Genomic DNA, 17,343 nt, shown 5'->3' on the forward strand with positions numbered 1-17,343 from the left:
GAAACACTTTCTTTTCTATAATTGAGATAGCTGTGGCCACTGGCTTGAGAAAATATCCACTACCTTGCAGTATGTCCATGCACTGCATCAATGCTGTTTGAAATCTTAGGTCTTCGCATGGCCCTCAAATACCAGTGTCTGCACCTTCACAAAATCCTTAAAGGTTAGTCTTGTCGATCGATGGGTGTTACGTTGACTTGATGCTCTGAGAGGCTGAGCGACACCCTGAGGAAAAAGATGATGCTTTGGTCCCAACTCCCTGTGTTTTTCCTCCTGAGAAGTCTGTGGTCCTGACCAGCCCTGGCATCATGTGCCGATGCTGTTTTATGCCCTCTCTTAACTTAAAATATTGCCGTGGGATTCTCCAGCAGTGCCATTGATGTCTCAGTAGTTGTTTTATAATAATTTATACGCAGCCTCTGTATTAACCTGCACACCTCTTTTTAGCAATTTCTCCCTTCCCTGACAAGTCTTTTTTCACACATGACATGAAATAGTGGAGGGCAGAGGCCCAGGCCAAGTGCATGGCTCATGCATTGTGTTTCTTTTGGTTTGTCGAAAAATCATTGAACGTCTGTGAAACGTGCATTTTCTCTAAACTCCCCGCTAGTTCAACACTTAGCAAACAGATTTTCTAAAAACTAAAGCAGTTGTACCAATGCCTATGAAGTAGACTACAAGAAAGACCCTTGCCTTTCTGTGAAATATTGTCTTCCGAATAGCCACCGTCATTTGTGCCTTCTGCTCAAGAGAGGGATGCCAATTTTGAGTCCTAGAGCGAGGGGTACTCTGAGTTACACTTCGTCCTTTTCTCATCTTCTCTTTATGAAATCCATCATTACTGCTCCCCTACATTTTGGGCAAATTGCATGGCAGCCCTGACCAATGAATTTTTCCTGTCCTAGAGGCAAAGGGATAGGGCTAGCACTTGTCAAAGTATGGTCTGAGGTCTGTAAGTATCTGTATTGCCTGGTCGGTAGTGGGGGAGGGTACAGATTCTAACATCTCACTCTAGGCCTGCTGAATCAGACTCTGTGGGGTGGAGCCTAGGATTGGCGCTTGGACCACGCTCCTGCGTAACTCATGACCCTTTGAGAATAGTTACATCCATTCAGCACATATTTATTGATGGACTACAATAGACAGGTACTTGGCTAGATGGTGGCAATAAAGGGATGTACAAAAATAGATGTGGAACCTGAATATGCTGAAAGATGACTGAAAACCTGGGATTGACATTTCCAGTCAACTAGCCAAATAGCAAATATTTATTCGGTTCTTAGGGGAAAGATACTATGCTGAGTACTTGAGATGATAGACGATATAGCATGGTTCCTGGGCTCTGAGGATCTTACATTCTGCCTGGGAAAACAGCATTTGAAAAGTTAAACTTGGCCAGGCCTGGCAGCTCGTGCCTGTAATCCCAGCACTTTGGGAGGCTGAAGGGGGTGGATCGCTTGAGGTCAGGAGTTGAGATCGGCCTGCCCAATGTGGCAAAACCCCATCTCTACTAAAAATAAAAAATATTAGCCAGGCAGGGTGGCAGGCACCTGTAATCCCAGTTACTTAGGAGGCCGAGACAAGAGAATTGCTTGAACTTGGGAGGCGGAGGTTACAGTGAGCTGAGATCGCTCCACTGCATTCCAGCCTGGGCAACAAGAGTGAAACTCCATCAAATAAATAAATAAATAAATAAATAAATAAATAAATAAATAAATAAAAGTTAAATGATAGCAGACAAATCTGGTTAATTGCTAAGTGAAAAGGCTAACAATAACTGTCAGTGTTCTGGGTGTTACTAGCTCTTTACCGAACATCTCCTTCCACCTCAGTTTTCCTGCATCCTGATTCCATCCTACTTCTAGTATTTTGTTATTTTAATATTTATAATTTAAACATCACCGTTAGGATGTTACAATTTGCTACCGTAAGGTATTTGGAATTTTTGAAACACAGGCCACCTCTGCTTCAGATGGTATATCATTCTACTGACTTAATGTTATCCCAGCCATAAAGCAAAGGTGAATTTCTAATTACATAGAAATATATTCAGTTAAAATAAACTTTCTTCCTTTATCAAAATGCTATCTAATTTGAATACATACATATATGTATATATGTGACTGGGGCATATGTGTAAGAGTATATATGTATATACTTATGTGTGTACCACATGTACCTGTGAAAAGTGTATAACTTGGAAAATACAATGTGATATCAGAATAAAGCAAGGAAAAGTTACAGTATAAGAGCTTTTCGAATCATTTGAGATGTTAGAGATTGCTGTAGGTTGGCTTTCCAAAGTAGACCAGAGATCCTTGCTTGGGAATTCTGGAGTCAATAGAGTAGAGTTAGAAATGTTCTATTTAATACTTTTCAGTAGCTCTTCTGGAGTTAGCACTCTATGACTAAAATACTTGGAAATTAAGGCATATTCTTTGGGAGCTGGATGCGTATGAATTCCAGAGGGTGGAGGCCATGTTAGTACAATGCTGTGGGTGAGAGCTTTGGTTTTAGAGTCAGATCGTTTTGTGTTCTTGTCTATACTCTGACTTTATTGTGTGGCCACAGGACTTAAATTTCTTAGACTCAGTTTTCTCTTCTATAAAATGGCCTGAGTAATGGTACTTATCTGACAGGGATACAGAAAATGTTAAATAGATGTTAAGCACTTACCCAAAGTCTGGCATGCAATAAACACTCCAATATTGACTCTCCTTACACCATCATCATTTTCTCAGTTCAAAGATCCTACTGTGATGCCTTTCCCTGAAGAGTAAGACAAATTCAGCTCCACAAAATAACTTACTGTCCTTTTTAAATACCATTTCTGTGTGTATCTCAGCAATTGTGTAAACGTTTAAAAACAATTATCCATATTCTTTCAGTGATTCAAAATTATAGAATTTGGAGCCAAGCTTCAAGTGTTCCCTTGTAATGTGTACCCAAAGGGGAGAATCTAACTGTACATTGTTTAGTCATTCATAGCATGTATACCAACCAGTGTTTGTTCAATTTAGGATGGTAAAAATAATTTGAACGGTTTGTTAATTGTACCCCAATAAAAATGGGGGGGAAAAACAGATTTAGATGGTAGATGAATTTTGGCTTGGAATGTAGACCTAATTAATTATATTTTTTAGACACAAATTTAAAGTTATTTCTAGCACATTAAAATAATAAACAAAATTAGCACAATGTGAAACTATATGGAAACAGAATATAGCAATTTCCGTAAGAGACTTTGAAATACTGACAGTAATGATTAGAGAATTTTCATTTCCCAGCAGCTGCTGTTTCTTAGAGATGTTTACATATTAAATATTAGATCATTTCTAAAAAATAAACTGAGACACGTAAATGGAATTATTTTTTATCCTCAGGCTCAGATTAAAGTCCCAGAGTGTGACATTTCCTGGGCATTTTCTCTGTAGCTCTCAACTGTCCCGGCCTTTGGTTGCAGCACAGAGAGCTTCTGAGTGGCCGTTGCTCTTCAAGACGGTACAGTTTTTCTATGCTTGTCCTGGGTCTCTTCCTTGACAGACTTATTTTATTCGTTCTTATTTTATTGGTTTACATACCGACAGCTATGACACACATAGGATTGGAATACTCTGCTGGGTGCTATGGCGCAGACTCTCAAAGAATTTATCGTTGAACAGTAAAGATTAGCCTGAAGACATACTGCCATATTTTTATTTTTAGAAGATTGGGGGCAGGTGTCATGAACTGGCTTTGTTTATTGTATTTCAAACCCTCTTTTCTTTAAAGAAACCAAGGTGCTAAAATGAATGGCATGTGTTCAGGAGGAAATCATCTCTTGAGTGTGTTGAACAGAGCAGTGTTCTCCCTCCTAAACAATTTATCATGATGTAAGACGGAACCTTGGGTGCTGTGACTGAAAACGGCCATAAATTATCAAATGTAAGTGGGAAAGTTGGTGCTTACCATTTAACTTGAGCCTGGAACATAACGAAGGTATTAAGTGCAGTGCTATGTGACTGAACTGATGGGAGTTAATATGTAATTACTGTTTTGTACAGTACAGTTATGGCGATTATATTCTATTTTTTTGGAAAGTACATATAATGTAATTATAATTAATAACTGCAAAGATAGGCTCAATTACTTAAGTCATGAAAGTGAATTACCATAATCATATTGAGAATTTTTCAGCCACCCTGTATAAAGAATATCTATACAAACAGTAATGCTCTGGAGAATGTTACTTGTAAGGAAACCGAAATAAATAAATGTGGAGTTTATGCTGAAATGAGTAGTTTTAAGCAATGAAGAAAACTCAGAATTTTATAGCTTGCTACTATCTTTAAATCCTTTTTTATATTGCATGAATCACCACACTTTCATTGTAAATTTAGAATTTTAAATGAAATTTCAATAAACTTTGTCTTTGCAAAACAGTTTTAAGTAGTTTAAAAGAGTGAGGAAATAAATTCTGTTAAAATTCAGGATTATTTTTGAGCCGTTGATTGACTTTTGAGGAACGTTTTAAACTGGAAAGCTTTGCATTAATATTTATATGGTATTATGCACTAAATAAAAGGGGCCATATCAGTGTTTTCTTATAAATATTTTAGTTATTTTGGGGGATAAAACTTCCATATAGATTATGTGCTTTTTATGTAAAAATGTAACCTACAAGGAAGGTTATCGCTCAAGCTTGTGAGTTGAGTGCAATTAATGTATACATCTTTCCTTTATTCATCTATTTTAGGTAAAACCTTTAAAGATTTTTAACTCTTCCTTCTTACCTACCACCTGCTATCTGATGACTTGCCTTGTCCTCCTTCTAAATTTTAGTTGCACAAATACCCATTCTTTACCCCTCCCCGTTTCCTTTCCCAGTACCCTAAAGTAGACCACATCATTTAGTTGTTTGGTTTGTTTTCTTATTCAACAAACACCCCCTCAAGTCATCTCAACAAACCTCTCAATTCTGCCTCTATCATTGGCTCATTTCTCTTTCTCTTCGTCTCCACTGTTATATGGTAGAGTAAGCCATCTTCAGTTTCTCACCTGCATTATTTTCCAGGAGGTGCAAACCAGAAACAGTTTCATGGAATTTCATTTAGAGTAAAATACGCCTTTTTAGTTTTTGAGAGATGGTGAGCCAACTTTTACCTTTTGAGAAACTGCTTCTGCTTAATCAGATAGTCCGAAGTACCTAACAGTAACTAAATTTGCCTTAAAAGAAATCTGGTTAGTATGTTTTTACTCTTCCCCAATTATAGGTACCCAAAAGGGCAAGAATTATATTAGATTTCATCTTTTGATGTTGGTTTTTGTTTTTGTTTTGTTTAGGAGATGGGCTCTCAATCTTTCACCCAGGTTCGGTGCAGTGGCGCAATTATAGCTCACTGCAGCCTTGAACTCCTGGGCTCTGGTGGTCCTTCCATCTCACCCTCCCAAGTAGCTGGGATTACAGGAGTGAGTCACTGTGCCCAACTCCATCTTTAGACATTTAAGTACCCCATTTCAACGATCCAGTATGTTTCTCTGTGTAATACTGCAGGTGTGCAATAGTCTCCCATCCATCCACCTTTAGTGTCATGTAGCTCTTCTGTGTTTGTATTTATGTAGACAAGACTTACTGCATTTTATGAGCATGTAAATTTTTAATTATGAAAAAGTTTTGGTATGTTGGAAAAAAGTTCAAAATACTGTATTTGCTTTGTCACTTATAAATTTCGGTATTTAATACCCTCACATTTGTTAAATTAGAATAATATTTAGGATAGTGCCAATCACTTATTTGTATTAAAAATAAGGGCTAGGCACAGTGACTCACTCCTGTAATCCCAGCACTTTGGGAGACCAAGGTGGGAGGACTGCTTGAGCCCAAGAGTTCAAGACCAGCCTGGGCAACACAGTGAGAACCCATCTCTACAAAAAATTAAAAAATTAGCCAGGCATGATGGAGTGTACCTGTAGTTCCAGCTACTTAGGAGACTGACATGGGAAGGTCGTTTGAGCCGGGGCGGGGGAGGGTGGTTGAGGCTACAGTGAGCCGTGATCACACCACTGCTCTCCAGCCTGGGTGACAGAGGAAGACACCTATCTTAAAAAATTAAACCATAGTTGCTAACTTTTCTTCATTTATTCATAGAGTTATTCATTGAATACAATTTTTCGAACACTCACCACATGCCGGGCGCTGTGCTAAGTGGGAGTGAAACTGAATGCTTGACTCCTTTGTTGGGAAACTCTTGTCTAAGTCATTATGGGGAGCTAAGGTTCCTAGCACGGTGCCTCCTAACCTATGCTGGGGTTACTGGATGGAGCAGAATAGTTCCCTGAGAAGTGTTGTGAAGTTAAATAGGATTTGGCAAAATGAATAAAGGCAAGGGGCAGTCCCCACGATGGAGGACATTGGAAGGATGAGTTCAGCACATTCGAGGACCAGTGGGCAGAGCAGTCAGGAGCAGAGACTCAGAGGGGTAGCGTGGGAAGACTGAGGCTATAAAATAATCCACAAGACAGTTCCTGAAAAGCCTTCCTTATTCTAAAAGGCTTGAAGAGTACCTGCAGGAGCTTTAAAAGATTTTAAGGACCTGGTGCAACAGAAGCAGATTGACATTCTTGGAAGATTTTTTCTGGGGGAGACAATGGAAAACGCATTTGTGTGGTCTAGACTAGGCAACCTGGGGTGGGGAAGAATACAAAAGCAACAGTCCTCAGTTCCTCGGGCCCTTCACTGTTGACTTTGAAGTGCGGACTAATCAATCATTGCATGTTTATTTAGTTCCTGTTTCATGGTGATGTGCCTTGATAGATAAGGTTGAAAATTCAGAGAACTGTTAGACCTGGTTCCTGCCCTCAAGACATTTATTCTAGTTGGGAGGAAAGATAAAAACATAATGTATGGTATATAGCGTTTCAATAGCATGCACAGTAGTTTCACATACAGTATCTGTTTTAATCCTTGAAACAGCTGTAATCTATCATGTTATTGCAGCTGACATATTATTAATGAGAGACTGTAGCTTAGATGAAGCCATGTCCTGTAGCCCTCTTTATGAGTGATGAAGATACAACTGCAAACAAGGTCTTTGGACTCCCCGGCAAGAGGTCTTGCCACTACATCATACTTTCCCACTTGTTAAATAATAATACCGTAACTAGGTAGCTGCCCAAGATGAAAACATGTGAGATTGCATAAAATGTGACTGCCCATCAGATGGCTTACATAGACAACAATGTGGTACGTTGGAGAAGAATTGATCACTGTACTTGAATGATAACTTGTTTCTTGATGGGAGCAAATTCTGATTTGGAAACTAATTCTAGGGTGCAAAAGTGAATGAAGTGTCCAGAGGCAGACAACAGGGTCGAAGAGTTGGTGCCCTAGGGTTCTTGTGGTGGGTTGAGGGGGGTGGAAATAAGGTAAGAACTGGAGCTATCAGTTGGATCCAATGGTGAAGAACTTTAGAATGACAATTAGAAGTGGGTGGGCTGGGCTGGGCGCGGTGGCTCACACCTGTAATCCCAGCACTTTGGGAGGCCAAGGCAGGTGGATCACGAGGTCAGGAGATCAAAACCATCCTGGCTAACACGGTGAACCCCCGTCTCTACTAAAAATACAAAAAATAGCCGGGCGTGGTGGAGGGCACCTGTAGTCCCAGCTACTCGGGAGGCTGAGGCAGGAGAATGGCATGAACCCGGGAGGCGGAGCTTGCAGTGAGCTGAGATTGGGCCACTGCACTCCAGCCTGGGTGACAGAGTGAGACTCTGTCTCAAAAAAATAAAAATATAAAAAACAGAGTGGCCTGTCGTAAAGAGATTAGTGACCACAGGATCCAAGAAATACACACATGTAGTTAGGAAAAAGAACTCTGCAGTGGTGCATGGAATGAATGGGAAGGTAAGACATCAGGTAGTTAGGAAGAGATTCTTGTAGAGCCAAGATCTGTCCTCCCTCCACTGGGGGACTCACTCCCCTAGTGATTCTTCTGTTCTTCCTCCACTGGGGAATCTCACTCCCCTCGTGCTTCTTCCTCTCTTCCTGTTGTCCTCTTTTTCCTTTGTGTGCCTGTAATGGACACTTTTCCTTCCCGCATCTCTTGGGTTTTGGAGATGCTAAAAATGTTCTTCCTTAGCCCACCAATTCTTAATAAGCTTCTGTCACCTTTTCACAGTTCTGATATCCAGTTTAATGAAATATCTTGTCGTTCTTTAATCATCATGATTCTGGTTTGTTGGAAATCAGCAAACCCTTGAAATGCTGGAGACTTGTAGATAAACAAATTCACTTTGTTTCGGGCCCTACGGACTCCACCATTGCAGCTTAAGATCACCATGCGTGTGCTTCCTCTCACTTCAAGTTCTGGTTTTGTCTGACTGACTGACCCTTCCAGGCCAGACAGTTCTTGCCATTCCTGCCTTCCTGACTCCATCTGCATTTGGAATGATTTTCACCCCAGAAGAATTAGTTGGATGTTTTCTACTATGCATACCACTGCTTTCCTCTTACCTTATTTGTAGTTTCTTGCATATCTCACATTGAGAACTTCAGGCCCGCACGCAGTTTAACATGCCCTGCAATATTTTATGCTCATTTCACTATTTCAAAATCCCTACCAAAGGCACCCGTCTTACTATAGACCTTGCATTAACCTTTTCAATGCTCTGCCGAGCATCTATGTTAGAAAGTCTCTAGACATATATTTGCATTTATTCTCATCTTTTATTAAAATACATTTCTTTTCAAAGTTTATACCTGACTTAAATTGTTTTTCAGAGTGGTAAATGTCTTCACTTTATTCTTCAAAAAGGAAACAGATAAAGTGCACAGACCTGAAGGAGACACCTCTTTAAATATTGTATATTCCCAGCACTGTTGTGTATCAGTGCTGCCACTCAGTTGGCTGAGAAAGCTGCTTGGCATTTCTGCAGTTAATGCTTTGCTAGTGGTACGTTTTCTTGTCATTTTTGGGTTCACTCTCTAGGCCTCTGGTTGGTGTGCTTAATATGGACATTATCTAGTGAAAATGCCACATTTCATAATGTTAGAACAAAGTTTCACAGTAATTGCCTTTGAAAGACATTTGCAGCTCTGCATTTACAACTTACTCTCTCGCTAATGCATGGCAAGGTCAGAAAAGCAGCAGCCTTGTGAGTAAGAAGAAAAAGCCGTCCCTCTTGCTCATAATGATTTAGGTAGTTGGGCAATTAGGCAAAATACACAAATAGTAGCTCGATATTGTATTAATTGATTTAGCCATGGGCTATAAAGTCATAGGGAATGTCATCTGCTGGGGGCGAAACACAGTGCTAGGTGCAGAATGTACTGTACGCTTCTACACAACAGACTGTATGTAGTTTCCAGCAGAATTATCGTGCTTATTTAACTTGGCTCTCCAATGATCCTGTGTTGAATTGGTGTTGAGAAAGCAGGTTAGAAAATGTTACGTGAAGGAAAGAAACTTCAGGAACAAACTTCCAAAAACAGACTGTATTATTCAAACAAAGAAAAAAAAAAAAGCACCCCCAAGGCCAGGCACGGTGGCTCACGCCTGTAATCTCAGCACTTTGGGAGGCCGAGGCCAGAGGATCACTTAAGCCCAGGAGTTCAAGACCACTCTGGGCAACATGAGGAGACCCCATCCCTTCAAGACATAAAAAATCAGCCACGCGTGGTGGTGCACGCCGGTAGTACCAGCTACCCAGGAGGTTGAAGTGGGAGAATGGCTTGAGCCCAGGAGGTTGAGGCTGCAGTGAGCCATGACTGTGTCACTGCACTTCAGCATGGGTAACAGAGGGAGACCCTGTCTCAGGAAACAGGAAAAAAAAAAAAAAAAGCACCCCTCGCCAAGCCCTGATTGGGGAGTAGAGAGTTGAAAATACATGAAGCAGTAAGACTTTCTTGTTTATTTCTATGTCGAAGGCAAGGCAGCTTAATAGAATTTGAATATAACTAAATCCATCCACTTAGCGTAACTATGTTCCTCCCTATAATGCCGTAGCCAAAGGTAATCTGCTTGTTATGCACTTTCTTTTATGATCCCAGCAAGTCCCACATTCTGGAAGCAAATGTTATATTTACCATAATCCATGAAAGGAAAAAGCCCGGGCTAAAAATACAGAACAGAACAAATGTAAAACACTACTGCTGCTCAAGGTTTGTAATTGCTCTATAAGTGAGTCTCAGGCATCTGTGTGGCAGAGATACTTTTATGTGTTGTTGAAAGAGCTGGCTGAGCTTCAGATGGGTTTGCAGGAGTGTCAGGATTCAGGAGCGTCTCTGAAATGTGCTTTGTGCTGACCAAGCAAAGAGCAGGTTGTATGCAGGACTCCCACGTTTGAAAACATGACTGCCTGGTGAGTGATTGCGTTTAATATGGGAATCAGGTAAAATTGTCCGCACAGAACCAGTTGGTGGGGTGGAGATAGTAAAGGATAGAATTGTTCTAGGAAATCTATATTCTCAAATCAGCTACTGAAAGAGGGTGGGGACGCTGAAGGCAGGAAGTGGAGAGCGGAAGTGAGCTGTGGGTGACTGCAGAGAGATTTTAACACTCTGTGCAGGGCTCCCTTCAAGCTGAGTGTAGAACCACTGCACATAAACCAGACATGCTTTAGAAAATCCAGCCAGGCCTCTGTGGTAGATACGAAGTTGTTTCATTTATTTTTCTTTTTTAGTGTCATTACCAGTACTGGTTGCACTACTGTAGCGTTCTGGGTGCTGGGGATCAGGTTAGGCCAGGTAGCTTCTGTTTAAAATGTGGATTTTATATACGTTGTTTACATTGTATGAGAAACAATTATTCCTTATGTATACTTTGTTATTTTTCTTTTTCTAACTGCTACTTAAAATCCAAGAACATTGTGAGAATACCTACCTGTACTCTCCTCTGGTACTTCTAGACGTGTAAAACATTCCACTGAATCCTTACAACAGCACAGAGAGGTGGGCCTCCTTGTGCTCGTTCTGTTGCTGGAGGATCTGGTACTCTGATCTCAACCCAGGATTGCACTCTGATCCCAGCGCAGGACTGCATAGCAAGAAAGCTTCAAGAGCTGGGATTTGAACTTGGGTCTGAAGCATGAAAACCCTCCCTCTTTTCCATTTACTACACTTCCTACAAATGTTTTGTAGTATTTTACAGAGATTCATTTTAATGAATGAATGAATTATTCAAATAATGATACTTATTAGCAGTATTTTCCACACGTTCATGTGAGGGTTTTCCAAACGGACCCAAAGTGTCATTAATCAAGCTTTCTACCAGGGTATCTTGTCGAACATACGGAATATATCTGTATCTCTACACGTATCCTAAAAAATGGATAAAATAATATGTAAGCATAGCTGTGTTTCAGGTCCAAACAATCCAACTTCTGTAATGAAGAAATATTTTTGTTATAATCTAAACAAGCAACTTTGTTTTGCCTTTCCATTTTATTACTCCTTGTGTGGCCTGTGGGTGGTCATGCTTAGTTGGTAGAAGGGAATTATTCACAAAGTGTATTGGAGAAGAATATCGGGGGGTCACTAAGCCACATTCCATCATTCCCCAATGGCCACACGCTCATGTGCTCTGTTGGTGATTTGTTACTATATACCATTGCTAAATAATGGAATCTTTCTCATAATCTAAGAGGACTTTTCAGGATTCTTTCCATATGAGGCCAGAGGCACCTTATGGTCATCAGATAAGCCCATCTTGCATTTGCAACCCATAGCCCCATCCCCAAGTATGTTTATCCACATAGTGTTATCTTTGCCTGGACGTCCTGATAGCATGGGTGAAAAGTAAGGCAGTTCAGCGGCCACTCTGTAGCCATGGCGTGTGACATCAGAAAGGTTGTGTTTATTTGAAAGAAGAAGATGGAGCTGATTTGGTCAATGTAGTTCTCTAAACTGACATTCGGATTGCATGATGCCTTAATAAAAATTACTGGAAGTCATTAGAATGAGATCAGTGCCTGGACTAAGAGACACATTACTATGTCCTGTTTATTTATCTGATCAATCTGTGATCCGTCCACCCACCCACTCCCTGGTACATGCCAGGCTCTCTGCTTGGGTGCCAGGATACACAGCGAATGAAAAAGGGGTGATGGATTCAAGAAAAACTGCTACTTGGTATTTTCAGGGTTTTGTTTTTGTGAAGGACGGTACTTTGGGAAGAAGAATCATAGCTTTTCATTTGCTCTGGCTTTGCACTGTTGGTGAGAAATTGTGATGCCAGCAGTAGTGGTACTGACACAAAAGCAGTGTCTGGACAAGTCAAATGGGTCGCATTTTAGTTTGATTCTAAATATTTAAAGAACGCTTACTTTAAGATTGTTAGATTTAGAGGTAGAAGTAATTAAAAACCAACGCTGCTTCCCTCCTTTTTTGTTTCTTTTAATACCATGAACTCCAGGAGCTTCTGTGGTCATTAAAAAGTAAAATGGTTGTGCAAAGCTTGTCCCCATAAGCTTTTTGGAGTGTGGCTCTTATGCATATAAACCAGGATGCCTTTGTTAAGTAGGGTGAGTCTTTTAAAGTGATTTGGTTCAGTGTTTCATAATCACATGGCAGTGTATGCAAGGCAAGTGGATTCCTCTTGTATTTAGTGCAGCATTTAAGTTACAGAAACACACATAATCACGGTTTGCCGATTTTGTTAGGAGGAAATTGTCCTGATGATAATTATCTCCACGGCATAGAGTTGAGATTTCATATTACTGTATCACTTGCAAATCCATGTTTGTGAACACCTGACCACAGGTCTGTAAAACTGCCAAGCAGAGCCTTGCCTGGGCTCACACACAAGGCAAGATTTCCTGCCTCCCAGCAGGAGGCATGGCACAGTGGCAGCAAAGAGGCTTCTCTGTCCCTTAGAGGGCCACAGGGCAGAAGGAGGAAGGTATGTATAGTATCCGTATGCAAGATAGATTTTACATTAAAAGAGTACAAGAGTGGTGCTTGTTTATTTGCATAAATGAACAGCCATGAAAGTGACCCCAGTATGGCAAGAAGAGCATGGCTTGATAAGGAAGGGGCTCCTCTGTTTTTTTCTAAATGTGTGGATTAAGGTTCCTTGTATTACAGTTGAGAGAGTAAAAGTTATTTGCGCCGTACTAAATTGGTATTGTGGGCAACAGTGAGAACCCTATGCTGTGGGCATTGCTGATTGTTCAGATTTTGCCAGCGGAGGCCTGTGGCTGCCTTCACACAGCACGGAGTGGAAGGTATTGCTTTTGCCGACTGGTCTGGAATAGGCCAAGTGTAAATATTAGTAGTGAGTTTTGCCCAATATGCTTCTTTCTCCTGTCTTTAACCAACAGAAATACAGGGCTGTCTCGCTGTCTGCTGGCAAAGCGATCCACCTTTTATATCTTGGGTCACAATAACATTGTGTCCTTTCTCATTCTTGAGATGCCTGGCTTCCTAAAATGACCATCTTTATTTAGATTAAGGACCCATTTAGAGTAGTTTTAATAATGTATGGTTTCATACATAAGTGGTTCCATAATTTATTTCACCATTACTCTTCTCTGTCAGGGTTCTGGAATGTTTTTGTTAATTAAGGGGGAAAGAGCAGTATCTGCCTCCAGCCAGCCAAGCTCGTTGCCCCTGTTGTTATCGATTATTATCTTAAAAACAAACCAAAAAAAAAAAAAAAAACCACACACAGACAAAACAAGCCCAGTAGCCTGTCAATAAAGGTCACTTAGTGTATTAAAAATTGCCTCAATAAACCTCATCACTCTGGTATCACTAGGGACCTGGCTCTGAGCTGGAACGCATTTGTCTTGAGTTATAACCCATTTAGGAGAGTAACCTCCTTGTGAGTGCTCCCCAGTCCCTGCCACCACACTGGCATTATTGACAGATTTTTTTTTTTCTTTCCCAACTCAGAGTCTCCTTCTGTCACCCAGGCTGGAGTGCGGTGGTGCGATCTTCGGTCACTGCAACCTCCACCTCCTGTGTTCAAGCGATTCTCGTGCCTCAGCCTCCTAAGTGGCTGGGACTACAGGTGTGTGCCACCACACCTAGCTAACGTTTGTGTTTTTAGTGGAGACAGGGTTTTGCCATGTTGGCCAAACTGGTCTTGAATCTAACCTCGGGTGAGCCACCTGCCTCAGCCTCTCAAAGTGCTGGGATAACAGGCATGAGCCACCACGTCTGACCTATTGACACGTATGTTAAGGAAATGTCCCCATCCTCATCAGCTGATGCAGTTTTACTTTCCACACAGCTGAATGCCCAGATCTGTGGGTTTCGTGTAATCTAGGTGAAAATTCCTCAAGAAGAAATATTTTCTATAAAGTAAATATGAGCCCCGTGGCCAGAGGAGGTGGGATTTCCAGAAGCAGCGTACTAAATAAACCCGAGGCTTTGCGCTTTGTGAGGGGGGCTTTGGGAAACATTTAGTGTTCCTCTTACTGCTGCATCTCCCGTGCTCTGCTCTCACTGACTTTCTTTGGCTTCTCATGTTCCTGTGTGCTGAGGTAGAACGTTTCCAAGCTGTCCACAGAGATAACGATTCTTCGGGTTGCTAATGAAACCTCTGAATGGAAGCCTCTAAAACAAGCTGATCACTAAGTGTGTGTGTCATTATAAGCCCATAATTAGGAAGCTACCTTATCATCTTGCATCTGCCCCGATGGAAATATACTGTCTTCAGATATTTAGCACTTGTCAGCTGATCTCCAAAAACCCTAATGCCTTTCCCCTGTTAAATACATCCCTGATAATACGGACACAGAAAAGCTCACAGTTAAATTTCCCAGGGGAAATGTGGTTTCCAAAATTGATACCATATGACCCTGGGAGGGGAATTAAAATTGTTTTTGTGGTAATATGGGTTGTTTTTAATATTTCTGTATCATCCTGTCCTTGGTGAGGTTTTAGCTTTCAACATCAGTGATATCTGTTTCGTTGTTGTCTTTACCAACATAAGACACAAATCTTTCCAAGTAGTTCTGTTTTCCCTAAATCAGTCATCTGGAAAATACACACATTGTGATTTTCAAAGAAAACATAGAGCTGAAGGAAAGAGCACAGGTGTCACGCTTTTTGTGGTTTATAATCTTTATTTTGACCTAGTTACTTCGTGATGCCCCTCCCAGCATAGTAAGTGTGTGCATTGCTATCTAAACATGAGCTCTGCATGCCGTATCTTAGAGGAACTTGCGATCCACCTCATTTTGGAAAGACTTCCTTCATAGTCATACTTGAATGACTTCATTGATTTGGGAATTCCCATTCAGTTTCTTTTGTTTGATTGACCTTATAAAATGGTCTGCAAGAACAAATATACAAACCTAAAATCTGAAAGATACTTTTGACACCATTCAAAGTGGAGATTATGGTTGAACCAACAGCGGCTGCACTGAGCTCTGGCTTTCAGATCAGCAGTTGAGCTGCCTTTGTGTACCCAAACCTCCCCACGTCAACCAGCAGGAAGAAGACAAGGCACCTGGGCAGCCATTTGTTTTCAGCTTTCGCTTTTGCATTTGCTTTTGAAGCTGTGCTGTGCAAAGCTTAAATCATAATCTGTTTATTTCTCTCACATATGTAACTCCCATCTCTCCAAGGAGTTTATTTAGCAAATATTATGAATTCAGGAAAATTATGATTAATTTTGGGGCCCCACTCTAGACCTGTCATTTTAACACTGAAGAACTACAGTTAGATCTTTTGTGTGGTTATTAAAAAGAACAGTAATTATTTCAGTAGTGTAAAAATACCAACAATGATTACAGGTGACTTTTTGGCTTAAATATTCAACTCCCTAACACCTTTCAAGAATATTGTGAGATCATAAAAATTTCAGGAGCAAAATAAATAAAGAATACTAATTAAGAAAGAATGAGGCTATTTAACTGGTTAGACTTGTTGATGAGAAAGGCATGCTGTTTGTAGTCTGTTTCCATGACCACAGCTGTTTCCCCACCCAGTTTTTAGTAGTATAATATTAAGCCTTAATTTACAACTGAAAGATTTCCATCTCCGGTCCCATAGTTCAAATCAAGTTATTAAATTTAAACCTTATGGCTTTTCCTGTATATTCCCTGGATTCAGATTACCACTTTGGCCCCTATTAAAGAATCGTATTGCCAGTATCCCAGGCTTTGTGTGTGCTTGAATTGTTTTTTCTTCTGTATCTTTTCCATGGATAGGATAACCAGGAAAGAGACCAGGGAGTGTGAGAGTCAGTGATGATATTGTAGGATTTTGCTGTTGTCGACAGTTTATGGATTATTTGTTTTGTATTGTTTTTATTTTGTCCTTTGGCAAGGCTATGTGCCTTCCAGTTGAGTGAGGCGGATAGAGTTTTGAACTCTGGACTCTTCCATCACCTTATTCCTGCAGATGTATCAGTACCGTATACACAGGGGACCCTATGTATGGCCATGAGCCTTGGTGTAGAACCTATGGCTCCAGAGAGCCACCTGGTCACAGAGAGCAAAAGATCATTTTAGTCTTGAACTAAAAGGAGGAATGAGGTTGTTGTTTCTGGATCTAAACCCTAGCTTGAGTCCCTGGATCTTTACATCTCATGGTGAATTGAGTCAAGGAAAAAAAATATGTAAGTAAGGGCTTTTAGGAAACAGAATATTCTTTCTCCTAAAAACAAAGGTGTCTGGTTTAAGCCATTTGTTCTTTTCCCACTCTGCCCTGAGTCTCACTGTGGTCATGCTCCATCTTGCAACGTGGGAGAAGTAGCCCCGTCTCTGAGTAAGAGGCAGGCCTGGGACAGTCTACACAAGCCTTACAGAGTTAGAAGAGAACTTTATAAAGAGAAAAAGAAATGCTGTCCAGGGAACAAGAATTTCTGTAGTTTCTTCAAAAGCTACACTGAAAGTCCTGTCCCTAGCACCATGGCCCAGTTAAATCCTAGATCTTAGGTTTGACTCCTGTAAATTTTCCTCTTGAAGAATGGGCTTGGCGGGGAGTCAGGTAGGAGTGAGTGGATTGGAGAAGACTGGGGCTGTTCCACATGCAGGGGTGCAGCCAAAAGAGTTGTCATGCCCAGTGAAAACGTACTCATGTAGTCACTGCAAAACTGGACCAAGCTTGGACAGTGAGAAAAGAACTTTGTGACACCTCATTCAAGACCTTGAACATTAGGTTGTACAAGCTACTAAACAATGAGGAATATAAGAGCAGTGACAACGCATTGTTCGTCATTGTGTTCAGAACACAGTACGTGACACCAAGTAGGTTCTCAGGAAACAGTTGTTAAATGAAGAAAAAATCTGGTGGGAAGGATTAAATAATGGGACTATAGCAAGATGTCAGATAGCATTAACTATGCAAGTCTGTGTTGTCTTTCTGGAGAGACTGTGACTTGCAAAATTACCCTTTTAACTTCCCACCCTTTT

General features: G+C 40.8%; 1 protein-coding gene across 12 annotated transcripts in view; it reads left to right on the forward strand.

The window, feature by feature from the left end:
- The window catches only part of CELF2 (CUGBP Elav-like family member 2), a 543,854-nt gene that overhangs the window by 343,105 nt on the left and 183,406 nt on the right, over positions 1-17,343 (forward strand). The window contains exon 1 of one of the 12 annotated variants that reach the window (XM_030940457.1): positions 10,323-10,338. The exons of the other annotated variants lie outside the window; for them this stretch is intronic. Within the exon in view, the coding sequence (XP_030796317.1) occupies positions 10,328-10,338 (11 nt within the window). The 5' untranslated portion in view covers positions 10,323-10,327. Of the gene's footprint in view, positions 1-10,322; positions 10,339-17,343 lie in introns of those variants that run through there. 12 annotated transcript variants of the gene reach the window in all.

The sequence above is a fragment of the Rhinopithecus roxellana genome, chromosome 11, assembly GCF_007565055.1.
Source record: "Rhinopithecus roxellana isolate Shanxi Qingling chromosome 11, ASM756505v1, whole genome shotgun sequence".
Classification (NCBI taxonomy): domain Eukaryota; kingdom Metazoa; phylum Chordata; class Mammalia; order Primates; family Cercopithecidae; genus Rhinopithecus; species Rhinopithecus roxellana.